This window comes from Colossoma macropomum, unplaced genomic scaffold (assembly GCF_904425465.1).
Source record: "Colossoma macropomum unplaced genomic scaffold, Colossoma_macropomum, whole genome shotgun sequence".
NCBI lineage: Eukaryota > Metazoa > Chordata > Actinopteri > Characiformes > Serrasalmidae > Colossoma > Colossoma macropomum.
In genome coordinates this window covers 10,492,512-10,520,504 of record NW_023494788.1, presented here as the reverse complement: position 1 = coordinate 10,520,504, position 27,993 = coordinate 10,492,512, and the positions used below count along the sequence as shown (strand labels likewise).

At 38.7% G+C, this 27,993-nt stretch overlaps 2 protein-coding genes across 3 annotated transcripts in view; both read right to left on the bottom strand.

Annotated features, from left to right (window-relative positions):
- Nucleotide 1: 1 nt before the first annotated feature.
- On the bottom strand, nt 2-6,406 carry gtse1 (G-2 and S-phase expressed 1). Of its 2 annotated transcripts, none has more exons than XM_036568349.1 (12): nt 6,290-6,406; nt 5,937-5,983; nt 5,652-5,709; nt 4,804-5,437; nt 3,939-4,100; nt 3,611-3,752; nt 2,958-3,347; nt 2,780-2,849; nt 1,974-2,207; nt 1,331-1,613; nt 500-616; nt 2-306 (listed from the first exon to the last, which is right to left on the bottom strand). In XM_036568349.1, the coding sequence occupies exons 2-12, from the start codon at nt 5,959-5,961 to the stop codon at nt 211-213; spliced, it is 2,211 nt and encodes a 736-aa protein (XP_036424242.1). In that variant the 5' UTR covers nt 5,962-5,983; nt 6,290-6,406; the 3' UTR covers nt 2-210. The 2 variants fall into 2 exon arrangements, with proteins under 2 accessions (XP_036424242.1, XP_036424243.1); XM_036568350.1 differs by having other exon boundaries at nt 3,617-3,752.
- A 2,732-nt stretch (nt 6,407-9,138) lies between these two features.
- Nucleotides 9,139-27,993, bottom strand: part of atp2b1b (ATPase plasma membrane Ca2+ transporting 1b) — a 35,577-nt gene continuing 16,722 nt past the window's right edge. The window contains exons 3-21 of the mRNA XM_036568351.1: nt 27,017-27,214; nt 25,572-25,829; nt 23,733-23,858; nt 22,937-23,155; nt 21,391-21,423; nt 19,827-19,976; nt 19,448-19,662; nt 18,643-18,885; nt 16,966-17,207; nt 16,310-16,547; nt 13,366-13,545; nt 12,982-13,069; nt 12,773-12,879; nt 12,421-12,612; nt 11,363-11,576; nt 10,889-11,100; nt 10,624-10,731; nt 10,325-10,513; nt 9,139-9,874 (exon numbers count right to left, since the gene is read on the bottom strand). Coding sequence (XP_036424244.1) covers nt 9,536-9,874; nt 10,325-10,513; nt 10,624-10,731; nt 10,889-11,100; nt 11,363-11,576; nt 12,421-12,612; nt 12,773-12,879; nt 12,982-13,069; nt 13,366-13,545; nt 16,310-16,547; nt 16,966-17,207; nt 18,643-18,885; nt 19,448-19,662; nt 19,827-19,976; nt 21,391-21,423; nt 22,937-23,155; nt 23,733-23,858; nt 25,572-25,829; nt 27,017-27,214 — 3,551 coding nt within the window. The 3' untranslated portion in view covers nt 9,139-9,535. The remainder of the gene's footprint in view (nt 9,875-10,324; nt 10,514-10,623; nt 10,732-10,888; nt 11,101-11,362; nt 11,577-12,420; nt 12,613-12,772; nt 12,880-12,981; nt 13,070-13,365; nt 13,546-16,309; nt 16,548-16,965; nt 17,208-18,642; nt 18,886-19,447; nt 19,663-19,826; nt 19,977-21,390; nt 21,424-22,936; nt 23,156-23,732; nt 23,859-25,571; nt 25,830-27,016; nt 27,215-27,993) is intronic.

Sequence of the window (27,993 nt, the reverse complement as noted above, 5' to 3'; positions counted from 1 at the left end):
AAACGAACAAAGACAAACACAAAAAACAGGAAGTTTCTCCTTCCATAATAAAACAAATCACAGTGTATAAATCAACCGTACAAATAAAAAGTACATCATTAGAGTTTTAAATGATCACATAAGCCATCTCGTATTCTCTTTATATTAACCGACACTGTTTCCTGGTTGCACTTTTACTTTCCCTGGTTTTGCCAACATGGTACAGGTCCTTTAAAAGGACAAGTTGATAAGTGGAGCTTCAGTCACAGCATTTTCCTTCTTTTCTTCTGGACTCCACTTTATAAGGGGTGAACTTAAATCAATCAGCTGGGAAAAGAAAACCATGAGCAGGCACAAAGTATTAAAGCAAAAACTGCAACTTTTTTAACAATCTTTTTTAAAAATCTGTCACAATTTTAGAATCAGCTGAGAAAGCTGTGAGGAATCTCCCAACGATACAGCATTCAAAAATAACACAATTTATAATATAAAATTAAAGCTGAAAATAGCTGATTCTCACCTGGCCCCCAAAAACCTTATTTGGGACAGTTTTGATCAGGTCTGGGGTGTTGGCAAGGTCAATAAGAACCTTCTCTTCTGGTTTCAAAACAGGAGCAGGTGCATCCACCAGCAGCACCTGAAGACGAAAGCAAATCGTTGTCATTAAACCTTAACACTGTTGATAAGCAGAAGCCAATAAGAGTGGCTTGATCTGAAATGCTGCATTGAAGAAACTCAATCGTGGTGTTAGAAACCAGGGGTCGCAATGTCTACAACACAAATACTGCCATTTGTTTAGTATCCAAAATGTGCAGTGACAACACACGTTTAAGTTTTTACATGTAATGTTGCTAATTGTAAAATAGAGGTAAAACATATGTGGGGACTATTTTGCCTTACAACATCCTGCACGCACCTATTTGCCAAACATGCACTTCAGAACATATTTTAGGCTGAAACCTTATTTCAAAATTATATATAATTAATGTCTTTAGTATCTGGCAGCATATCGATAACCATGGTATAATAGGTATAAGTTTTGTTTATGTTTTTTTTTTAATGTCTTGTTTCACATTAAACAACTCTGAAAGACATGCTTACAATGTTGAATTATGCAGATATTTTGCAAAATCAAATCAATGGAATTCTCCTTTAATGCTGAGTTAGGTTTACTCAGAAATTAACATGCCATTTCATATTCACAATTATACATCAGTTTATCAGATGTATGGTCCTAATATTCCTCACAGGTACACAATCTTGAGTACCACACAGTGGTTCTAGAGCATACTGAATTGGATACAGAAACACCATGCTTGTGTTAGATATGATAAATTCTAACCTCACTCACTTCCTGCATCACTGGCTTATTCTTCTGGTGGTTCTGCAGGATTTCCTCAGACTTTGCAAGTGTTATGACTTCTGGTTTGGGCTGTTGAGGCTCTAGACCCTCTGTAGACAACGTAGAGGCCTTCTCCACTGCTGCTGGTTCACACACTGTGGGTCTATTAGCATCATCTTCCAGGTTAAAAACCAAGGAGCAGGGCTGAAGCTCAGTGGGGGCACATGGCTCCTCATTGGCCAGTGCCTGCTCAACTACTCCCTGCTGCTCACTCTGCTTCAGCTGACATGGGCTAAACAGTGACAGCTTTAGTTAGATCATGTTTAAAATCCCTGATTAAGACAGTGTTCTTTTTTAGCTAAATGTAAATTAACCATTAAGTTAATATATACTGGACATTTCAATAAAGCAGGTCTACTATGTAAAATGTTATTAGACATATTTCAAAAAGATGCAGATACTAGTATTACTTATTATAGGGAAAAGATCAAGCTCATTAACAGCATAAGCAAGATGTGCCAGGGATTAATTCTTTTTTGGGGTCTGTTTAATTGCACTTCTTTTTTGAGCTTGTTTAATTGCACTCTTCAGTAGCAGTAAATGAACCAGAAAATGTTAAACGAGAAACTGTTCCATTTTAAAAGCCCATCACCTAGCATGACTCATCTCCGAGGCTGAGGCTGGTGACTGCCGCTCTGGAGTACGGGACGATCTGCTGAGACGAGGCACGCTTTTGGGTGTGAGCATGGGGATGCCAGACACCCGACGGGTCACAGGCGTGGGCAAAGCTGATGGCCGTCTCAGTTTAGACTGGACTGGCATGCCAGCTGCAGCTGAAGGGGTCTGAAGACCCTGTGGTGCAGGAACTGTGAGCCGCTGAGGAAGACTAAGAACAGGCAGACATGATGGACATGGAATACTGTTGACAACATATAACACTAGTGCCAGGTTTACAGTGGTGAATTGTGACTATCAGCATTAGGCCTTTGGGCCTTTAATGTCAAAAACAAGACCTCAAAATGTGATTAGCTCTTCCAAATTTTATTGATGATTAATCTGACACACAAGGCCTTTAAACTAACTCCTGATCTAACCAAACAGAGCTTGCTTGGCAATGTCTACCTAGACACCACTAGGTGTGTGGGGTGGGTTGGGCGATTTTCCACCTCTTCAGTAAGGTTGCAAAAATGCATTAGTGCATCCATTTGATGGTGGCATAATTACAATCAGATTGTTTGTGCTTAAAATTCACTGCCCATCTTTTGCCTACATTCGACTACTATGTAAACAGTTTTTGCAGTCATTTGTTTAAATAACTGAATCATACCAAAATAACGTAATTGAGCCATACCGTGTCATGCTGAACCTTTAGATGTCCACCTCCCTATTTTTTAGTCAATTTAAAAGATGTATGTAGTAAAATACAACAGTGTTTTACAAACAGTAATGCTACATTACCTCTCCACACTACAAGCTGACATCAGTCTCTTTGGTTTCATTATTCGAGGGACATCAGGAGACGAGATAACTGTAAATCCATATAATGAATACAAATGAAACATGTTTGACTATCAATGTGTCATATCTTTTTGAATGTGAAATTTAGGTCTGGTAATAATATAGCAATGTTTCTCACCTTCAGATCTACGCACTCCTTTCAGAGAGTTTGTGGGAGTCGGAGCAACAAAAGCCTTTGAACTCGAGTTCACCTTAACACTGCTTACAGACTTAGTAGTTATGATGGGCACAGAGATGGTCCTCTCCATGGTCTTCTTAGCCGGCGTCTGGTGCTGGACAGAAGATACAGTCTCTTGTCTCTTAATTGGGGTGGCCTTGACAGGTCTAGGGAGAGGCTCTGAGCTCTTCCTGACCTGTGTGGACAGAGAAGTTCGTCTCCCAACAGAGGGCTCCACAGGTCTGGTGATGATGCCCGACTTGCGGCTGGAGCTGGGAAGCCTGCTGCCACTGTTAGGAACCCGGCCACTGATGCTACTAACACTGGTGTTCAGGGAGGAATTGAGTTTACCTGCATGCGAAGTGGTAAATAAGCACACTTCATGTTTCGTACCTTTGAGATTAACATTCTTTGTGACGTTATGCATAGGACTCTATTGTGATGCTGTAAGTTCATGTATTGCATTTCATTTTAAATGCAGTAAAACCGACAGCATTGGCAGCTGTCCCCAAAATTGACCACCATCAGGTTGACTGTGTAGCCAATAAAAAAAAAAATCTGATATCTAGCAGTCAAATACAGCCACTACAAAACAGAAAACAAAACAGACTCACCTTTACCTGTTGGAGATACAGATAGGCTGGAATTGATACTAGACACAGAAGAAGAGGAAGAAGATGTATTTCGGCTTCGGTCTCCTACTCGCCTATTGGGCAGTGTAGGAGCTTTACAAACAGGTGCACCTCTTTTTTCAGTCTAAATGAGAAGAACACAACAAAATCCTAAGTTGTAGTATCTGAAAACCCACCAGCAAGATAAATCCAAATATTACTGACCACACTCTGATCATTAGTTGAGAATGTAGACAACACAACTTTGCTGACATGGATTTTAAGGACATTTTAGGTCAATGCCCATTTTAGTAAAGTTGTGTTCTTTCACCTTGTGGGAAGCCGAGAGGCCTCTCTTCCCGGGCAAGCTTGTGTTGAATGAAGAATCACTCACATCAGAGGCCACACTAGCTGTATCAGACAGAAGGTCTTCAGTTGAGCCTGCTTTACTTGTATTTATACTGCCAGGACTCCGCTTCAGGCCAAATGAATTCTGAACACAGAAGAAACAGAGTTAAAACACTACATCAAGTGGCATAAAACGCTTTTTAATTTAAGTTAATCTCTACTGACAATGTCTGAACAAAAGACTTTTATCTTTACTTAGGGGTAAGCAGTATAACAATATTTCATCATTATCGTGATAAATTATGACACAATACACTTTTCTGAGCATATCATAGATACTGTCAGTACTTAAACAACTTTTACTAACTACATGCTTTATTACAAAGTGAGCATAATTAGCCCTGATTAATTGGATTTCGTGCAGTGCAGTTTGTTAAGCATTAAATAAAAATTATTGTAGTTGTACATTTAGTATTATTTTATAGGTTTTATTTTGTCTATTCCAACATATTAAATTGTGATGCCTTTTGTATATTGTGAAAATGTCTTGAAGTATCACAATATATTTTTGCTATATCACCCACCCCTACCTGTAGCATACTGTTTATCTTATCTTTATCATATCCTATATCAGGAAAATTAAGTGCTGGTTCGGGAGAGCTTGTCCAGTACTACTTGGCGATTTCCCCGCTCAAACAAAACCAGTTCAATTCATCTGTGCTTTACTAGGTTTTTGTGCAAAGAAATCACTAAGCTGTATTGGAAAATAGCTCTCAAGCTCCTGAAATGAATACCTATATTTTTTGAAAAAAGTCAAAGTAAAGAAAAAAGTGATAGAGTTGCCATACTTTGCTTGGCGCAGGGAGCCTAGTTTTGCTTGATGCTGCTGGTCGAGTGCAAGTGGAGAGTCGCGGGTTCCCCATGGCTATGGGTTTGCTGGGTAGTACCCCATTACTGGCCATTAGACTTCTGCCCCTGGGCGCCATTTTTGGTTGAGTGTCAGCATGCCTCACTGGGCTGGACGTGCTGAGGCGCTGCTTGCCACCAGACATAACACAAACCTTCTGCAGTCGCTTCTGGATGGCTGGAGGCAGCTGCTTCATAGGGCTGTCCTGAACACAGAAAGTTTCCCTCTTGATGGGACTAAGCGCATCAGATCGCTTGCTGAACATGTCCAGCTTGGCCCCGGTGTCTGCCTCAAACTGTTCTGCATTTTCAGGCAAATTGGAAGTAACTGTAATGCCTTCTGATACAGGGTCTGTACTGGTTCTCTCAAGATGACTGGCTAAAAGGTGAGCCTCCTTACGGATCTCCTCAAAGTTCTCCTCAAGCAGGGGGCTCCAGCTAGGCTCCTCACCCACAGAGGGCCCACTGCTTACACTGTCCTTAACCTTAGTCTCCACTCCGTGAGAAATGCACCTTTCCATATGACTGATGGGACCCAAGAACACTTCATCTTCAACATCGTCTTCCCCTTTGGAACTGTAACAAAAAAAAGAACGGACAAAAGATTTTAAACAACATCCTGGAAATAGGCCAAGATGTTTGTGGTTTGGGATTCTCCTCAAATCTTAAATATCATTTATTTTTGTGTTTTTAATGAGCTCAAACACTCTTTGAAAATGTCTATTCTTGGAGCCTGTTTTAATTAATATAAGCCTGCAAGCAAATCTACTATCTCACAAGACAAACAAACCTTGCTGGTGAAAGTGGAACGTCAAAATCAAACTTCTCTTCAGCCAATGAGCAGAAATCTTTGGAAATGAAAACATTAAGACAACACTTAAAAACACACTCAACAATTTATCTCGCGTGAGTGAATAAGGGATGTATTCCAAATATGCATCTTTTCATCACCTTTGACTAGGAGTCCTGCATGTAACTGACCATAACTAATGTGAATACATGATGAGTTATCCTACCATTTATATTATAATATTTTAATTTATAGCCAAGTTAGCTAGGTTCACATGTACATTACCATCATCGGCTATCGAAGCCATCATCCTCAGGAAAAAGTCCAAAGTCCTGAAAATAAATAAGATGACCGTTAGCTGAACACCTCGCTCAGTCTTCACTGTATCTGATTTAAATGCATGAATAAGATTATTAGACCATATATTACGTAAAACTAACGTCAGACTTGCTCATATCGAGGTGGGAGTTGGTCATTTTCGTTTAGTTTATGTTTAGTGTTAAATCTATGATTAAGCACGGAACAAGAACGCTAGCGAGCTAGCTAGCTTAGCTGACCAAAAATAGTCTACACACAAGTTAAACCCCCTTAACTGTTACAACTGTAACTTATTTTTTCAAATTAACAAGAATATTTACCGTCTGTTTTGTATGTTTTTCACGGTACACAGTCGTATTTTCCTCCGCTGGGGCCTTTCTGCAAACACAGCTCCTCCACAGAGATCCTGAACAGCGTTGAACTCCTTTCAAATTCCGTGCGCAGCCTGATTTCAAACATCACGTGACTTAAATGGAGACGCATCATTGGCGGAGTGAGTCACGGAAGTGACAGCGTTCATGTGATGCTTCTGGATTGATGACAAAGAACATTAAGGCACATAAATCATCACATTACATGAAGCACATCAGATATGTGCCTCACTAATTTGATATTTTACTATTATGGATTTAAAATTGGACGATTAAGGAGGAAAAGTAGTTTAAGTATTTCATCCCTACTGAAATAAGGATTAAAACCTGATGGTTTTGCTTTCTAAAGGGGATTGGCTTAATGGTTACCATTATAGACCACTGTAGAACACCTTTAGATCCTATTAGGAAACCATCAGATGGATCTAGATTCAGTCCCAGAACACCTGTTAAACCATTAGAATCCTTTACACTGTAATATCTACCCACAAAGAAAACACAGAACACCATTACTGGCTATTAGACACCAGAAGGAACCGACAGAAACTTTTAATGATTTTGTTCAGCAGGGATTATACAACAGATTATTAAACTATCGAGTGGTGTCTAAATTACAGAAAGAAATGATTCACTCTGCAGTTTTTCCAGAAACACACGCTCACTGTTAAACTAAAAGATGCTCATATACTTTACTATAAAACAAATCTAAATCAGTCTAATCAGGTGAAGAAACAGAACTATGTGTGCAATACCTCCTCAAATATTATGACTAAAATAGGCTAATAGATATAACTAATATAAAACAGCCTACTTATCTAAATTTACCCATCTAACCCCCTTCATTTACTGGACAGCAGGGCTGGATGGTAAAGATTTCGCTCTCTGTGTATCCCAGTCATAACAAATGTAACCCAACTAACAGCAAATTAAAAAAAAAAACACTGGTTAAAAAAACAGATATGTTCAACTTCATGGAATTAATGCTTTCATGGCTAAATTCTTGATACACACAATATGGATTTGGCACACAGTTATACAGCTAGTCGCACAAAATATACACAAAAAGAAATAATCAAAGATTTTAAACTACAAATATCCCTGCCAATCAATTAATGTCCAGCAGTCAATTAAATGTCAGAGATGTATCATTTATCATTGACTTGTACTGAAGAATAAGAGAAATTAAATTAGGCCTTTATTTAAAAGCTTTATTTCATTAACATATATTATCATTAGTCTTTAATTAGCATGTGTGTTATTGAGTATGCTGTTTAGTATTTGTGCAGCATATAATATAAAATATATATTTGTGACGGTCCTACATTGCTGGACTAGAACTGCTGCTGGCTCCCTGGCTCTGCAGATGGGTGATGCTGGCTATACTGGGGCAGGATAAAGTGTAGGCAACTCTATTTACTTCTAGCTATCATTACTTATCACCGTATTTCAAATCATATCAAAATATAACTGACTGACATTTCTACTAAATAAAATTAATGTATTTTCAATCTCTCCTATAAACCTTTAAAATATTTCCATTATGTATTTACTCAGTGAGGCAATTGTATTGTTTTAACACAGAAAAAAAAATCATTATCCCCACCTTAACAGGTCCCTAACTCTTGACCCAGGAGTTAACACTGTGCCAATCAGCCCGGTTCTCCTCAGCTGTGCATGAAATCTCTTAAAACAATAAGCAATTTTGTAATTTAACTATTGATCTTTTATTGTCAAAAAAAGAAAAACCATACACATTACTCACACTTTCAAATGGAAATTGAACCACAATCACTGTTTATACTGCTCATGATTAACAGACATTAAGTAATTACCAAATATAGAAAAAATAATAATCCATAAACAGATGGATAAACATTCATTCCCAAAATAGGAATGAAACTACAGTGAAACAAAAAGAACCAAAGAGCATTTCTTTCCTATCTGCCATTTCTAATGTTATACATTTATATGTGCAGCACAACCCAACATAACCTATGACCTACTTCATGGTAAGATCCTCCACAGAAATCGACATATTGTGATCAGAAGATCAACAATTACAATACCTGTGCTTCCACTGAAGAAACGCACCTCACGCTATGACACTTCATCTCAACTTCTCATCCTCATATTCCTCAATTTGTGATGTTCCCCAAGGGACTGTGGAATAATTTGGTAGAATCTGCCTCTGTGCTCTGGCTTTGAGGGATGCATTCAGATAACTGACAGGATATATGAAAAAGTATAAAGCTAAAGTTTACGCAGCTTTGATTACAAAGCTCTTTAGTGCAATTTAAGCAGCCTGCCATGCCTAACGAGACTGTTCTGCTGACGGTCGTATGCATTAGACTTCTTCAATAAAGATAAACCGATTATACTGCACTTTATCCTGAAGCGATGATGGATGCAATTGATTATCTATCAGGCTATCAGGAAAAGGTCTGGTGTTATATTGTTACTTCCACTCATGTTAAGCCTCTTTTGCATCTTTTAAGATGCCCACGTGATGAACCACTTGAATACAGCTCTCAAATATTATAGAAAACATACATTTAAGCAAAGTTTTGTTTTGATGGCATGCATACTATGAAATACCTAGATCCCCATCTATAACGTAAATCGCTAAACCAGACCACAAAATTCAAGTCATTATATCATTCTATTAGGCAGTCTACTCTTACAAATAATCCTCACATACAGATACAGCAGCAACTATTTATAAGTCTCATAATTTGCACTTTGCCCCCTAGTTGTGCAAGGTGATATGTTCTCCAAAAGCATGTAAACAGACCATTTGCATGACAATATTAACAGCCAATACATCATATATCAGAGTGTTTCACTCAAAAAAGCACATGGGTAAAGTTTCATTCAAATTGAAAAGCTAGAAATATATCACCCTGTCATTGTTTAAGGACAATTTAAGGTATTAAAAATATTTTTTTTTTCTTTCTAGGTTTCTCTTTGACTAATGTAGATCCCCTGGGAAGAAATCCACAAAACAATCAAAACCAACATTCCTCTGTAGGTTGGCTACCTTTTCAGTCCAGTTACACCCAGACTGACAGAAATCCCTCCATTTCAATACAAAAACATTCAATGACTTCCTAAGTGTGCTCTTATGCAAGGGTGTTGATGTGGTCTTGGCATGGGTGGTACAGACATGGTCTTAGCAGGGTTTTAGCATGAGTGGAATCAGAGAGATGTCTCCAGGCTGTGCAAGGGGCTTCCAGGGGGCTGAGGAATGGCAGTCTTGATTATGTCCTTATGGCGGTGAAAACTTCTGCTGTCTGTAGCGTTATTGTTCTGGTTAGGTGAAGATACCACAGGAGGAAGAGGTGGTGGTATAGCATTGCGTTTTGTGGGAGCGTCCTCCTCGAGGTCAGTGTCATCAATCAGAGGGATGGCCGGCTCAGAGTCTTCGATGCGGAACTCCGGGTGGGTCATGAAGTTGTGAATGGAGCTGCGTGACTCCGGGGTCTCCAACCCTTCGTATGGAGACGTGGTTTGCCGAAACGCATTCACCACACGGATCTGTGAGAGAAGAATAAGAAAGAGACAAAAACAAGAAAATGAAGTAACAAATATCATACTAATGTACAGGTCATTACTGCCAATCTCAGTGTCATGAGAGGGCATGGTTGTACAGTCCTTTGAGTTCCATTTAGTTCTACATGGTAGCAATAAAGTCATTTTGCTATGTGACCATGCTGTTTAGACATTTTAGTCTACTGCCTGTTACTGAGCCTATTAGGTCCACGCTGCTGTCTTCAGTTTGGTTTATTTTCTGTTGACGTATCAAAAGCTTGTTATCCTAACTTCATTGTCATTGGATCTGGCTGAGATCATAATACTGAGACTTAAAAATGGCATTCTGGCCTGAAACTAGTATTCATCATGTTATGTAATATTCTGCAGTACTGAAAGCTCTTTTGACAAGTCTTTCTTTTGGTTCTCATTTAAAATGGCACAGCTGCTACCTACCTGTGTCTGGATTCTCTGGAGTCCCCTGCACCACAGGACCTGCCCCCTTCTCAGTTCCATCTCAGCATGGTCAATCTCATCCAGGTCCTCCATCTCCTCTAGCTCCTCCTCTGGGATCTCCTCTTTCTGGGTGCCATGGCCAGCAGTCTTCAGGAACTTCAACCGGCTCGTGGGAATGGTGGTGATCAACTGTGGATTAATGTCAGAAAGCCTGAATAAAAACTGTAAAACAGCAGTCTTTCTATCTCCAGGGAAAGAAAAAAAAACAAACAAAAAAAAGAAAGTGATTTCAGGCTCACCTGGCCCCAGAGAAGGCATCCAAAGCCAAGGAAGACGCACCAGAGCCACTGGTCAATACTGAGGCCTACACAGCTGAAGGGCTTCCCTCCAAACTGCACAATCACAATCTGCAAATGAAAGTAATTATATATTTAACGAGAACAGGGCAAAGTTTAAAACTCTCTAATAACAAATTAAGGCACAGAAACTGAGACCCTCCTTTGCTATTTCCAACTTAAGGTAAGAACTTTACAAATCTTACTTTACAAATACATCTTACTTCACCTGGACAACAAATGTGCCAAATACAATGGAACAGAAGATGAGGTTGTTGAAGATGCCATCAAAGACGTTCCTCTCGCCATGAATCTTGCGAGCGTTGATCTCGTTGAAGAGCTGCATCATGACGAAGGTGTTGAAAACGATGGTGTAGTGTTCTGAAGGAGGGGCATGTAAGGGAGCATTCCTGCCACTGTCAATATCAAAGATCTGCTCACCTGTTACAAGAAGAATCAAAAGAAAAAAATTAGAAGGCATTCATATTTGGATCTTTTACAATCTAACTGGAAGAAAAAAATAAGGTGTTTGCTTTTGGCCTCCAATTATTTATAGAAGTGTTTATCATTTTACAGTTTTTGGACATACGGTTTCAGTTACATGATTGGAGAATAGAGAGTGCTGTACACCTCAACCAGTCACAAACGCTTTTTGCACCAGTGATCAGTCCTGCTGGTACTAGATTCCTTGAGCAGTGCTCACCAGCAAACAGCAGCGTAAAGATGATAGTGAGCTGGTAGATTGCATGGCCCAGAATGTTCTTCATCATGGTTCTGGAAATAAGTGGTTTGTTGCGGCCGTATGGTTTCCTCAGCAGCAGGGCCTCTGTTGGCGGCTCAGTGGCCAGAGCCAGTGAAGCAAATGTGTCCATGATCAGATTCACCCACAACATCTGCACTGCTTTCAGTGGAGAGTCCTACAGTGAGGAAAAGGAAAAACACAAGAAGGTTAAGTGTCAATCACGTGCAGGACAACTTTGATAGAAAGGCATTCCACTACTTTTGACTTATTGAGTATAGCACTAAGACAAGTCTTAGAAGAATGGTGAGAGGTTTTTGGTTTCATTCTTACTCATGATTAAATTTATTTAAAAAGCTGTTTATAACATATAAAATAAACTTTTTATACCTGTCTAATTGGAACTTAGACTTTGTGTTTAGGTTTTATTTAGCCGTGAGCGAAAATGGCAAAAATACACACTTTAAGACATTTTCACAAAACACAATATTGTATCACAATATTTAATTTTTCTGAGACTTAATATGTTGGAACAGTCAAAATAAAACCTGTAGTACAACAAAAAATAGTAATTAATCTACTACTACAATAATTTTTTTTTTCAATGTTTAATGTTAAGTCCAATTGAACAGAGCTAATTATGCTCACTTTGTAATGAAAGTCAATGTTGCTCAAGTACTAACGATATCCATAGAATACTCAGAGAAGGGCATTGTGACAATTTATAAAAATAAATAATATAAAAAATTAAAATATTGCCTTTTAGCTCAAAATTAAATGATATTGCTAAATTGGCTATTTCTGTTACTGAATGAAGAGCCACAGCCCAAAGAGCAGTTGGTGAGTTGAGCCAATTTATTTGGTTTCTCTGAAAAGAGACCATCGTTATTTTGAATAGCTGACTGCTCTTCTTTGACCACACTTGTGATTTAGCTTCTCATTTGCATTATTCCCCTTCACTATTTGCTTCAAGGATATTTATTTCCACAGTAAAAAAAAACAACCTAAAAGAAGGCACAGACCTGTGTGATACAGGCTCCAGTGAATGCCACAATCACAGCCACCACGTTGACTGTCAGCTGAAACTGCAGGAACTTGGAGATGCTGTCATAGACGTTCCGCCCCCACATCACAGCCTTCACAATGCTGCTGAAGTTGTCATCTGTCAGGATAATATCGGAGGCCTCTTTGGCCACATCTGTTCCAGCAATACCCTAAAGAAACATGACAGATCAACATGACATGCAACTGTCAGACTGCACTGAAATGTGTCCCAACAATACATCATGGGTCTGACATTGTTCTGTTTCTAGGGTTTGAAGTCTATTTAACTGTAAGAAAATTAAAACCAGTCAATGTTTTTGAGAGACATACCATGGCAAAGCCAACATCAGCTTTCTTCAAGGCAGGGCCGTCATTTGTTCCATCTCCTGTTACAGCAACTACTTGCCTTTGTTCTACAACAGTGCTATCGATTATACCTGAGCAAGAGATTAACATTTCATTACATGAGAGGTGTACTTCAGTACTGAACATCTATGTATATCATACAACATCTGACCATGTCAGTTTCAAAATTATACCTTTTACTAATGTATGTTTGTCAGTTGGAGAGGATCTTGCCAATACACGCAGTTTGGGCCAAATCCTGTCAATGCGCTCTTGCTCAATCTGAAAGGAGCATTTATGTTTTATTGAATTACATAGCACACTGATAAGAATGACCTCTAATCCATATTCTTGCCTTCCGGAAATCTTTTTTTAGACTATTGAAGTTGCTGTAGACAACATGTATTTCACATTTACAGCATGTATTAGATTCATATGTAAAAAAAAAGTAGCAGCATTTTTCATTTGTTCTTAGAATAGTCATTGTTTAAATTTTACAACTATATAACAACAACAGTTGGTTTACATAAACATTAACTCTGGAGCCTAAATTTATAGGTACATTGTTTGTAACTTGCCTCTCCTAGTTCATTGCGTATCCGCCTGTTGAACTCTTTGCCCTCAAGGCACAGGAAATCATCTCCAGGATTGATGATGCCACACTTGGTGGCAATAGCACGGGCAGTGTTAATGTTGTCCCCGGTGACCATTCGCACAGTGATGCCTGCTCGCTGACACTTCCTAATAGCATCAGGGACCTGAAATAGTAAAAACACCCACAAATTAGACGCCTACATCATAGTGAAACACAGTCATGAGGTGACATATAGGCAAGCTGGCCTGCTGTTTACAGTGTCATCTATTTTCATCAGTCAGCCAGGTTCCGTCATGATGTGTCAGCCTTTATGGAATACTGAAAATAATATCAGAAAATAATGTGTTGCGCTGGTCTGAGTGGATCAGACACAGCAGTGCTGCTTGAGTTTTTAAACACCTCGGTGTCACTGCTGGACTCCACCAACCAAAAACATCCAGCCAACAGTGTCCTGTGATGATTGATTAATGATTAACACAAACTGTGACAAAAGTCGAGCTACTGTCTCTGACTTTCCATCTACAAGGTGGATGAACAAAGTAGGTGTGAATAACAGAGCCGGCAGCGCGTGCCACAGTCTTTAAAAACTCCAGCAGCACTGCTGTGACTGATCCACTCATACCAGTGCCACATTAGTGTCACTGAGTGCTGAGAATGATCCACCCCTCAAATAATACCTGCTCTGTGGTGGTCCTGACCATTGATGAACAGAGTAAAGGTGGGATAAATTATGCAAAGAAACAGATGTACTACAGTTTGTAATTGTAGAACTATAAAACGCCCCTACAGTCATGGCCGAAATTGTTGGCACCCCTGAAATGTTTCCAGAAAATGAAGTATTTCTCCCAGAAAATCAGATGTTTTGTTATACACGTTTATTTCCTTTGTGTGTACTGGAACAACCCAAAAAAAACAGGGAAAAAAAGCCAAAAATTATATAATTTCACACAAAACTCCAAAAATGGGCCGGCCAAAATTATTGGCACCCTCAACTTAATATTTGGTTGCACACACCTTGGAAAAAATAACTGAACTCAATCGCTTCCTATAACCATGAACAAGCTTCTTACACCTCTCAACTGGAATTTTGGACCACTCTTCTTTTGCAAACTGCTCCAGGTCTCTCATATTTGAAGTGCCTTCTCCCAACAGCAATTTTAAGATCTCTCCACAGGTGTTCAATGGGATTTAGATCCGGACTCATTGCTGGCCACTTCAGAACTCTCCAGCGCTTTGTTTCCATCCATTTCTGGGTGCTTTTTGAAGTATGTTTGGGGTCATTGTCCTGCTGGAAGACCCATGACCTAGGACGCAAACCCAGCTTTCTGACACTGGGCCCTACATTGCGACCCAAAATCCTTTGGTAATCTTCAGATTTCCTGATGCCTTGCACACAGTCAAGGCACCCAGTGCCAGAGGCAGCAAAACAACCCCAAAACATCTTTGAACCTCCACCATATTTGACTGTGGTACTGTGTTCTTTTCTTTGTAGGGCCTCATTCCATTTTCGGTAAACAGTAGAATGATGTGCTTTACCAAAAAGCTCTATCTTGGTCTCATCTGTCCACAAGACGTTTTCCCAGAAGGATTTTGGCTTACTCACGTACATTTTGGCAAACTGGGGTCTAGCTTTTTTATGTCTGTGTCAGCAGTGGGGTCCTCCTGGGTCTCCTGCCATAGCATTTCATTCCATTCAAATGTCGACGGATAGTTCGCGCTGACACTGATGCACCCTGAGCCTGCAGGACAGCTTGAATTTCTTTGGAACTTGATTGGGGCTGCTTATCCACCATCCGGACTATCCTGCATTGCAACCTTTCATCAACTTTTCTCTTCCGTCCACGTCCAGGGAGATTAGCTACAGTGCCATGGGTTGTAAACTTCTTGATTATGTTGCACACTGTGGAGATGGACTTGTAACCTTGAGATTGTTGATATTTTTCCACAATTTTGGTTCTCAAGTCCTCAGACCGTTCTCTTCTCCTCTTTCTGTTCTCCATGCTTAGTGTGGCACACACAGACACACAATGCAAAGATTGAGTCAACTTCTCTCCTTTTTATCTGGTTTCAGGTGTGATTTTTATATTGCCCACACCTGTTACTTGCCACAGGTGAGTTTGAACGAGCATCACATGCTTGAAACAAAGTTATTTACCCACAATTTTGAAAAGGTGCCAATAATTTTGTCCAGTCCATTTTTGGAGTTTTGCGTGAAATTATATCATTTTTGGCTTTTTTTTGTGTTGTTCCAAAACACACAAAGGAAATAAACATGTGTATAACAAAACAGGTGTAGTTGCAATAATTTTCTGGGAGAATTACTTAATTTTCTGGAAAAATTTCAGGGGTGCCAACAATTTCGGCCGTGACTGTATATGGTAAGTAGAGATGATAAAATGGACAATGAGTATAGATACAAGGAAGGTGTCCTTATAAAGTGCTCAGTGAGTGTAAACACCTCAGTAGAAATCTGTATTTATGTGCCAAATCATTAAAAACATTTTGCCGTTCATAGAATAATCTTTAATCATAATATTGCTTGGCAACTCCAGTAAAAGTACACTGCTTGTGGAAGAATTGTTGTTATTACTAGTACTAAAAACAGTGTACTTTACATTGTTTATTGTAAAATAAAAGCATACAAGTAAGTTAATAAAGCAATTAGCCATGCAAAGCATTGTTTCTTGCTTCAAGTTGTGCATAACACCCTGTAACCCTGTTACAGTAAAATCACTAACACACAGCCTTAACCAGGCAATCATAATACAACTACAAACAAAAAATTCTTGAAAATTTAAAAAAAAAAAAACCAAACATTGTAGGTGGTACTGCCACACCACACTCTTTTTACTTTATTTCAGCATTTGTTACTTATCAGGCCACTGAATGCTGCACTTCATACACAAGCTTGATTCTGAAGAACTCACCTCTGGCCGTACAGGGTCTTCGATGCCCACCACACAAATGCAGGTGAGACCTGTAAGGATGTCTGTTTCGTTGTCCCAGTCCGGTTCCCCCTCTGAGGCTGGGAAGTCCCTGTAGGCCAGACAGATGGTCCTCAGGCCCTCTGAAGCCATTGGCTCAATCACCATCTTCATCAAGTCATCTCGATCTCTGGGCTTGAAGAATTTAGGTTCACCACTAGCTGTCAAGATTTTACAACACCTGCAAACATACAGAGCAAATGTAGGGCAAAGTGTTTCAACAAACAAAATCAACTGATCTAAAGTACTGTGAAGACATTTACACACTGAAGGAGACCATTAGTGCAAACATTCTACATTTAACAATACATTATGTTCCAAAAACAGCATCAATTTAAATTATAAATTAAAGCAGTATTTGGTGTAGGTTCTATGTTTTATAGCACAGGCTCCCAACCCAGGTGAGTACTGTAGTGACAAGAGTGTTGAGCAAAAGAGAATAAAGAGAGAACAAAAAAATTGTGAATCCTGTCAAATCAATGAGGCTGTGGAATACAATGATACACTACAAAATACTGCATAACATGACAAATATATTCAACTCTGGTTTTAGTCCAGCATGCTCTATCAACAATTTAACTGCTTAGATAAGAACTTACTTCTTCAGGAGAATTTCAGAGGCTCCTTTGCTGAACATTCGGTAGCTTCCATCATAATTTTTCAGCACTGTGCTCATGGATTTTCTGACAGAGTTGAAGGTGTATACTTTGAAGAGCTTCTCTTCAGGATATTCACTGCGGATGATTTGGTAGTCTCTGCGTAGGTCAAGGGCAAACCCCAGCAAGGCACATTCAGTTTTGTTCCCCACTTGACGGGGCAGACCACCTTCCCTCTCAGGGGGCTACAAACACAAAAAGCGGAGATTCATTCATTAACTCAAGAACTTGACTTTTACTGTAGTTTAAATCCTTTGTGTTTTCGGAAGATGAATGATGTTTAATCAGTACAAATGAAATCAGCAAGAAAAGCCATTCACTGCAAACATACAACACTGTGCAGATGTCATCGATCACTCATTCATTTAAATTCTAGTCAAAATGGCCAGTTAAGTACAAGCTATTAATTTTTCAGCGTCATAGAAAAAGAAGCAAATATACATGGACAATTACAAGAAGCCTTAACGACTAAACGTTGGGGCTTCTGCGCCCGTTCTTTGCCTTTATTACAGCTTCCATATTTTCTGAAGTGCTTTCAGTTTTGACGAAGACATCAGTAGGGATATTTTTTACACCTCCAAAGTTCAGTCTTAGAAGTTGGTTGCATTTTCTGCTTCTCATGATCCAAGTAATCCCAAACACATTCAGTGACGTTGAGGGCTGGGCTGTGGGGTGGTCAGCCCACTGTTCTGAGAACACCAGCAGCTTCTCACACATTTCTCAGTTTCCTTTTCTGAGTAACAGCTTCTTGACAGCTACACATCCTTTCAGACTCATAGCGCTGAGTTGTCTTTTCATGGGAAAAATGGACCGTAACAACTGTGGCTTTTTCAGATCTGAAGCAAGAGTGGAGCTTCTCTCTCAAAGATGAAAGCTTTAAGTGCTGTTTATCTGGTGGGGACAGTTTTAGTATTGTACCAGGTCTTGCACCTTGTTAACCTGTAAACGATCCCAATTTTAAGAAAAATTCCAAAAATCAGTATCACTGGCTGTATGATTTTAAATCGTGAAAAATTAAATTGGTAAGCAGCAAAAGCTCGTGTTTTATTAAAAAAAAATTATATTGTAGTGCAAGGGGCTGAGCTTCCTTGACTTCATGATTGTGCTGGTTTTTGATGCTTAGCTCAGCTTTTTCATAGCTTCCTTCATAGAAAGTTTTTTTTTAAATGTCATTTTTATTACATATTTTTGACAGATTAAAAGTTGGATTTGGACGCATTTTACATCGTTACATTGTTTACTTTGTTTTCATATGTACATGTGTAGTTGTTAGATGTTACATTTTGTTTTTCTTTAACTATCATTTTTCTAACTCTAGAGTTAAAACTTCTGTTTTTGACTTTGTTTCCTTTGACTTTCCTCTTCCTTATGCAAATGGATTATCTTAGATCTAATCTCCTCAGGAATATCAACTGAAAAATGAACAGCTTATACTTAATGGCTGTTCTGACTGGAATTTAAATAATAAATGAAGAGTGGTCTCTCATTTATTATTTGCACAGTGGTGTATTACAATATTTTATAGTTATATTTTGAAATATCTTGACATTTTAAAATGTATTTAATTTTTCAAAAGGGCATACACAGACATACAAACACTGTAGTATACACTATTCTCACCATGATCTTGGTGGTGTATGCACAGTTAACGCTGATGCCTGTGATCAGCAGGTCCATGATCTTGCCTGGAATCAGTTCAGGCTCAGGAACCTTCCTGTAGTGTCTGTCTCCCACATACACCTGCACCACTGTCATTCTGTTCATGGTTAAAGTGCCAGTCTTATCTGAGCAGATAGCAGTGGCGTTGCCCATCGTCTCACATGCATCCAGGTGTCTGACCAGGTTGTTGTCTTTCATCATTTTCTACAAAACAAAATCAAGAGGACAGCTATAACCCACTGTAACACAAAAAAAGAAATATTCAAGAAAACAGTTCATCCAGCATTACACGCCCGATCAGTCTAGCTGTAGAGTCACAGTGGCATTTACAGAGCACCATTTAATGGTTTGGTTTGGTGTATGTGTATAAGGAATGTGTATGTGTATAAGGACAAGAGCCAAAACATGTCTATTCATTTGAACATTTAAAGTGAACCTGAAATCAAATGCATATCAAATGAAAGCAATGAATTTACAATGTAAATCCCCTTTTACCCTGTTAGTTATATATAATATATAATTTCTCCTCCCTCTCCTATAGCCTGCACATAAAACGCTCAGCTAGCGCAGACACCCTCCCTGATCCTACCTTGTTTCACTCAGAAATACAATCTTATGATTTCCAATTTACATTGAATTTTAAGTAAATTTAAGTCAAATTGTGTTTTTGGGTCCAGTACTTTATGCATTTTTACAAGGCAGGTAGCCTTCATTACCCCGCCATTAACTACACGTCCACATGTATCATTCACTCACAAACTCGTACTTTGACAGAGTAGGCTAATGAGATGGTGACAGCGAGGGGAAGTCCCTCAGGCACAGCGACGACCAGCACGGTGACCCCTATGATGAAGAACTTGACAAAGAACTGGATGTAGATGGGGGTGCAGTCTTTGATCCATGGAAGCCCCTGAATCCAGAAGGTGTCCACCAGAAAGAGTACCACCAAGATGATGACTGTGATGGCTGACATGAAAAGGCCTGGCGAGTAAACAAACACATATTCATGTGTACAAAAAGAGACATAAAAAAAGACCACTGCAAGAGCTCAGACACATGACAGCAAAAAAACAATGATAGTGATTAAACAGTGATTAAACACAATAACCACTTCATATAACAATTCATGACTGTCTCTTTCTAACCTGCTTTGCCGATTTGTACGGCTAGTTTGGTGAGCTTCCCTTGAAGTACGGATTTCTCTTTCTTTGGTAGATTGCTTTTCTTCTTCACCTCTCCATCAATCCCGTCCTCGCTGCTGAGAGGCTCCGTATCCACACTAGTTCCATCCTTACCTGGACAACCAATCCCAGCATCAGTGATGAAATCAGTGTCTTCTCAATGAACACCTCAAAACACACAACTTGTCAAATGTGGTATTTTACAGCATACAACTCAATACATCACTGTCTCAAAAAGGAAGCTTTGCAAACGTCTTCTTTCTGGGAGCTCAAGCGATCCAAGGTGAAGCCATCTTTGATCTGGTTACATCTAAATGCCACATACTTATGTGGCATTTAGATGTGGCTTAGCACAATTTAATTTGATAGAAACTACTTAGCTGACTGTTGGCAATCACTCACTTCTATTACAGCCAATAAATGATTTTGGTTTTAAAAGAACACATGAAAACAATGTAATGCATCCAAATCCAACTTTTAATACAAATATCATAAAAATATGTAACAAAAATGACAAAGATAGCTTTCTATGAAGGAAGCTGATGAAAAATCTGAGCTAAGCACCAAAAACAGCACAATAATGATGTCTGGTAAACTCTGCCCCCTGCACTACAACATTAATATCACTTATATTAATATGTAAAACAGCTGTGAGCTTTTACTGTCAACCTGAATTGTGATAACTGGAAAATGAGTCATATTAGTCAGTATAGCACTGTTTACCTTAAACTACTGTTCAGTTTTTCACCATTTAAAATCATACAGCCAATAATACTGATCTTTGGAATTTATCTCCTTAAAATTGGTATCGTTTACAAAATATTCAAATTGGTCAGGCCCTATTCAGTTTACATGTAAAAATTCTATCTTTGATAGTTTTATTACATATAACAAATTGACAGACATGTCAAAAAATGTCCAACATTAGCCTGCATGTTCTGTATATATTGCACTAGCAGCTTTTATATTATAAACCACTGCTTTTCAGATGCGAGGAGAGGTATGAGTAACTCTGTGGTGCAAGTGGCTTAGATATGATATTAGGAGGTGGCTTTCTGTGGTGTGGTGTGCTCACACTCCTTAATCCCGGGCTAGGGATTACTCTAGCCTGGCTGAGGTTTATCCTAAGCCAATTCATACACTACCATTTTAAACTAAACATCCTGCCACATCAAGCAAATACACACCCCACAACCAATGCAGGCCCTGCAAATGGATGACTGGCACTGTGAAAGGAGAAATCAATGTGCATGTTATTTGTGTGTCTGGGAAAACAGCGTCACAGGGGCCTGTAATCTCCTTGTTTCTAATCGCTGTAGAAGAGCACCTGCCCTTTAGGCCTCTGCAGCACACCATATGGCTCTCACCCTTAACCAGACATTGAAGACACCATGTGTCAAAAAGTATACACATATACACACACACAACTCATTAAACCAAGCAGCCTAGAGTATAAACAGCAGCTAGCTAGTGTCTCCAGCTACACCAGACTCCAGTCAGAAAACCAGACGTGTTGTAAAGTACTTACCCTTCTTTTTGTCTGATCCATCCTGCTTTTTGTCTGTTGGGAAACAAAATTGTACATTCACACATGAAACACTAATGCAGCCAGTACTGGCTGAAGGATGCAGCTGTGTAGTTTACTGGCACAGAAACTAAACTAAATATCTAGCTTGTCTGTATCTGATACCTTTTAAATCAACCTAAGTTTCATTTGTCCTGAGCATTACAGGAGAAAACTGCTCTACGTTTATTGTTTACACATTAGGTCATCTTGTGAGTCTTAGGTTGGGAGCAGAAGCTCATAATATGTACTATACAAAGCACTATTAGTGAACTGGTGAGTGAGGTTGTAGTGTAAAAGTAATATTAACAAAGCACATGCAAATCACTAGAAATTCACATTTTGTAAAGTTTTTCCTGCTTTTCTGTAAAGTGACCTCGATATAAATACATAAATAAAACTATTATTATTATTATTATTATTATTATGATGATTATCATCATCATGTTATTGGAATTATGACAAGTATTGGCTGATATTTGCTTAAAACAATGATCTGCACTGCGGTTTGACCAATATTTCAATCCAAATGTTTGTAGTGTATTTACTGTATTTACACAATAGTAGTCCGTTGTTCTGAACATCAGCAGCTTCTTCACTTGATTTGCAACTTTCCTTCTTTTGCTGTCTATTTATTTTTCTCAGTAAGGGCTTCTTGACAGCTACCCTTGCTTTCAGACCCATAGCGTTGAGTTGTCTTCTCGCAGAGGAAGGATGGACGTGTTTAAAATTAAGGGAGCGTAATTTACTCCAATCACTCAAAGCTTTAAGCACTGTTTTTTTGTTAAGAGACATAGGCACATTTTATTTTATGAATAACTTATACTTGAATGGAATGGAAATTAAACAAATAAAGGGTGGCCTCTGACTTTCAGAACTTTATGTCCATCATATCTGATACAGTCATCAGGGCCCCAATTCTCATATTGGTGCATCCAAAACACCCTGTGGACGTGTCGTAACCAATTCCACTTAAAGGCATGACTGCAGTGTGCTTTAGGTTAAGAAGTATGAAGTCAGATGCAGTACGATGAAAGTTGCAAGGCAGTATGGGATCGATTTAATAGGATAGCGTACACTCAATCGACTCATTTCTCGCAAAACCAGGAGATCAGTAGCTGAAACAGGCATTCTGGGTCACTCATGTGCACCTTCCTAAACTTGACAAACAGGGACATTCAGAGTTTGTTCAATTTTTGACCATATACGTATTAAGTTCTGTCAGGTGATATTACTGGTTATGGGAATTTACAGCTTTTTAAAGTCAGCATTGATCACAAAAAATAATACTTGTCAGGCCCTATTCAGTTTTCATACAACTACTTCCTTCAATAGGTTTATAACATATGACATGTTGAATAAATATCTGAAGTTAGTTTTCACATGTTGTATAAACTTTGCTAAAAGATTTTTTAATAAAAAACGCTTTTGTACTGCTGCTATTCAGATCCGCGGAGGACGATATGATATAGCAGTGAAGCATGAAGTGCGAGTTCATCAGCAGTCTTACTTTTCTTGCCCTTCTTTTCTTTCTTCTCCTTCTTTTTCCTCTCTTTTTCTTTCTTCTTTTCTTCCTTCTCTTTCTTTTTCCTCTCCTTTTCTTCTTTTTCATCCTCACTTTCACCATCATCGTCTCCGCCACCGAGGAGGGTGAAGATGATTCCGGTCTGAGAGTTCACACCCACAGCAGTGACCAGCATCCTCCCTGAACCCTCCATCACATGAGTGCCTAAACCAATAAGATAGTAGTTACAATACAAAAAACAGGTATTTAAACCTATGCTGGAGTTGCCATTAAACTTTTATAAATTTTTTGATGGCACTTCGTATAACAGCATAGCATTCTCCATTCATTTCTGGAATTCTGTTTCTTTTTTTGATAATCTTAATGGGCATTGTGTCTTAATGTCCCAGCATCAAAGAAAAATTGGGATCAGCGTAGTTGGACTTGAAGTCAGTTCGACATAGTTGTGAAGTCAGAGCTACTCAACATGTCTAAACAATTTCTGATGAAACTGCAATGCAACAGTATTTCAAAGTGTCCATGATAACAATATCATGTATGTTGAATGTAGTGGCATATCATGTTACTGAATATCAGCACATGTCCAGCTTGTACATTAGTACAGTTTTCACATTTGATTCAATTACCGTACATTTCCTTAATTTTATTGTCTTGCTTGAACTGTATTATTGTTACTGTCTTGGACTTACTATTTGTTTATTGTATTGTGTATTATCTGTATTTTTTTTTTTTACTTTGTACTATTGTTGCCTATCCAGGCAAAATGAAAATGATGTGAAACCTGAAAGCAGCATGGGATCTTTGTCCAGGGTCTTTCTGACATGGTCTGACTCTCCTGTGAGGGAGCTCTCGTCAATTTTCAGATCGTTGCCTTGGATTAGCACCCCGTCAGCAGGAAGGAGGTCACCTGGATGTACAAGCCAGATGGTCAGCCTCAGACACAACACAGAAGCTTTACTTCAGAAGCCAAAATAAGGGCTTTCAATCAGTTAAAACAGGAGGCAGAGACACAAAAAGACAAGTCGGTCGTGGTTAGATAGACAGACAGAAAGACAAAAACAAGGTCACAGTGCTACAGTGCTACCTTGGTCCTACAGAATTTTTTTGTTAGGCACACCTACCATATCCTACCATATAGACGCACTTTGTAGGAATACAATGACTGACTGCAACCCATCTGTTGCTGCACAATTTATCAGCCCCCTTCAGACAACTAACACTGATTGCGCAGAAAAAAGATTAACTGTATGGGCAGGTTTACTAAGTGAGGCACTAATTGCTGACAGTCTGCCGTGACTTTGTGCTGGAGGGAGTGGCCAATTTATCAGGTTATCTACTAAGAATCTCCATGCAAATGAACACAGGTACAGCTTCATACTTTTCTGTCTGTTTCAGGTTCCAACTGTGACTGTGCACTTGGGACAAAACAATACCTTATTTTCTCAAGATTTTGAATTAGCAAGTCAACAAAAGGCACTAAATGCTGTAAATGCAACAAAAATAGTTAATACTAATTGAGTAAAAATGTGATTTTTTTAACATTATATGTTTTATTATTATTTGATTAACATTATTTGAGCCCCTTCATCGAAAAACCATATATTAACCATTCCACCCTTCTTTGGATTATCAATTATTGTGTCTTACTTTGCACAAGGTTTTAATTTGAGAAGTCAACTATGCTTTATTTTAGTGACCCCTTTTTTTTTTACTGTTTTTAATTGCAAGGACTCATTTGTATGTATATTTTAAGAAAATAAGACTATTTTGACAGTACAGCAGAAACTGTGTTTTGTGCCAAGTGCATTTGGAAACCTTATTGTAAAATTTCTGTTTAACTTCACTGAACACATCCTGGTCATTTGGGAATTTGATTTTGTGCATAACCTCTTATGCTATGTGCATTCCATTACAGAATGACTGTAACATTACTGCCACATTAATCACTGTGTGCACAGAAGCCACAGTGCAGGAATAACAAAAAAGCAGTAGCTTTAGTAAAGCAGGGGTTGCAGAACCAAAGGATTTTAATATACGACTGTTAAAAGCACATAAAATAAAACTGTCAAATTACTATTTAGGGAAAATAGCATTTTAAATAGACTAAAATAGCAGAAAATAGCACTTAAAAAAAGTTTTAGGTTTTTTATTGTCTTCATCACAAGAATGTGACATTGCAGGTGTTTATAAGACCTTTTCGCCTAACAAAAATGAATAAACTCTCTTTTCTCTCTCTCTCTAAGCCAGTTAGTGTGTACAGGGTTTAAAAATCCTAGCAACATTGCTGTGTCTGAATTACTTGTACCATTCTGGTCAGTGGTGGTCCTATGGTGGTCCCTTTCCATTGATGGACAGGGTAGAGGGGGGCCAATGAATGGCACAGCAGCAAATGTCAGTAACCGTAAACCTACAAAATGCACCTATATGGTAGGTGTTTTCTGAAAAAATGCTCTGTGATTGTAGGGTGTAGGTACAAGGGTGTGCCTAATAAACTGGCAACTCTAAGAATCGTTTGTTCTGTTTGTAGTAACCACATCTGTTAAATGAACAAAGCCTCATGAGTAAGCCGTGAAATATATTCAATACCTGAGATGAAGAGTGAAGAAAAGACCATATTTACCATATTTTACTTGCGCAATGTCTCCGGCCACCAACTCAGCCACAGGAATCTGAATGACCTGGCCTCCACGGATCACTGTGAACTTTTGCTCCTGTTCGATGCGACTCTGCAAGCCACGGAACTGCTTTTCTTTGCTCCAGTCATTAAAGGCAGTGACGAGCACCACACAGATGACAGATAAGAGGATGGCGGCACCTTCAATCCAGCCAGCCTCTGCTTCGCCCTCATCATCCACTCCTCCAGCAGCTCTTCCACAGTCTGCAGAGGAGATCACAGTCAACATACAAGATGCAAAAATGTACTGGAGATGTTCCACTCTGAAGGTGAGGATTCAACAGCATCAATTTTAAATAGAAAGCAGTGATTCTAAATCATAGCAAAAATAATCCAACAGAACAGTGTTAAAATTTGAGATCACAAGATGCACTCAATTGTTTCCTGAACAAAAATATCTGAGGTCAGTGATTTTACAGCCTTGTTCTTGGACGTGAAAAAGTTGGGGTGCTAGGGGGACTGCAGCATTCCCAGATTTCAGAATTGTTTTATTAAATAATGAAAATAAATAAATAACCTGAACTTCACAATAAATTGAGCATTGTAAAGATCTTTGTGTACTCATTTTAGGGTGGAGTTTGTATTTTTATGTTATTCATATATGCAGTCAGGTCCACAAGTAGTTACAGATGTACACATACATGTGGATGTATTTTCAAAATCTGCAGTAACAAGTAGCAAATTAACAATGAACTTTCTTTACATCGAGCCAAGTTGCTTCCCACACCAACTGTTGGCTGCATTGGTTGTGTGTCGCTAAAATACAAGCAACATTAGTGGCTTAAAATATATTTTTTTCTTAAAAAAAAAAAAAATAGAATTTCTCACATTTTGAACGTATATAGTCAATTCTCATCACATAGTACTTTGACATGTTCATTTTTTTATTCAAAAATTACAACAAAGAAAAAATCTGGCATAGTATCATAGCATCAAATTTTAGTCCTCTATCTTAAAACACCTTCTCTATCCCTGTTAAACTCAAATGCAGTTTCTTTTCATACTTTAAAGTACCCAGAAAATACCCAGGAACACATTAAGCAAAAAAAAGAGATTAACCATTTTCCTAAAAACCTATACTTAAATTAACAGACAGGGGCTGTAAGAGCATGAAACTTGACACGACACTGTCAGCTATGGGCTGTTATGGATTCCAAAACTCCTAACAAACTGTCACAGTTTCAGGAATACTCTGCCTAAAGCTCACACATCATAAGGTCTTGCTAACAACTGCACTATAGAGTAACAAAGGCTATTAAAGGGACCGCAACAGGAATGAGATAAGTGGGCCATTTTAAACCTCTTATATCATTAGTATCCACCACAGTAGCAATGTAAAGACAAGTATTCAATGCAATATTTGACATGCTTAAAGTGTCTGGTGTACTTACTTTCTCTTTCTGTATCAGGAGGTCTATAGAACGAAAGGCCTAGGGATATTATGGCTGCAACTTCCAAAATAATTAGAGTCACGTCTTGCAATGCTTCCCAAACTAACTGAAGGAATGTTTTTGGCTTTTTAGGAGGTATGAAATTCTTTCCAAATTCTTCTTTTCTTCTTGCAATGTCATCAGCTTGACCACTTAACCCTGGAGTGGAGAAATAAAGAAAAACAATGTCAAAGAGCATCCACTGTAAAATCAATTTCTCTATTTGTACAAAATATAAAAAAACACTGTAGACAAATAGAGTGGCATAATTTTGAGTGTCTGCACTGATCACTTCAAATATGATCACTGCTAAAACAATCTGCTCACAGCTGGTACAGACAATTTTCCACCTGTATTTCGCCCTAAGCTGAAGAAGAGACATGAGAAGGATCAGAAATGGAAGCAGTCTATTAGTTTTTTTATTTTACATCCAGTGAGTAGTGTGTGCTGCTTTGGACAACTGTCAGGACAACCTTCACAGACAATTCCAGCCCTGAGATCCACAATGTGTGTATGATTTTTTTCCCAGAAAATCCAACACACACTTTAATTCACTGACCAGCAACTGATATACCATAAGAATACTGTTTCAGAAAAGAGATTTAAGAACTTAATTTCCCAAGCAAAGAGGAACAGCTAAGATGCAGACTTTTACCTGATGAATCGTATCTATAACTGATCAATATTGTTTAGTCAGTCCTTGAATTACTAAATAAGCTACATCAAGTCTGTGGTGGAGATGGAGGTGGGTGAGAGAAAACCTGCAGAATCTGGTAAAAAACCATGAGACAACTGACCCAGTTCTTCAGAGTTGGAAGCCCTTGTAAGGTGTAGAACTTTTTATTTACCAAGAGATTTTTTCTCAGTCTTTTGGTTGCTGGCTAAATTCCACCACAAGCCAGTGCCCTCCTTGCGACCCAGCGTCTGGCCACGCGAAT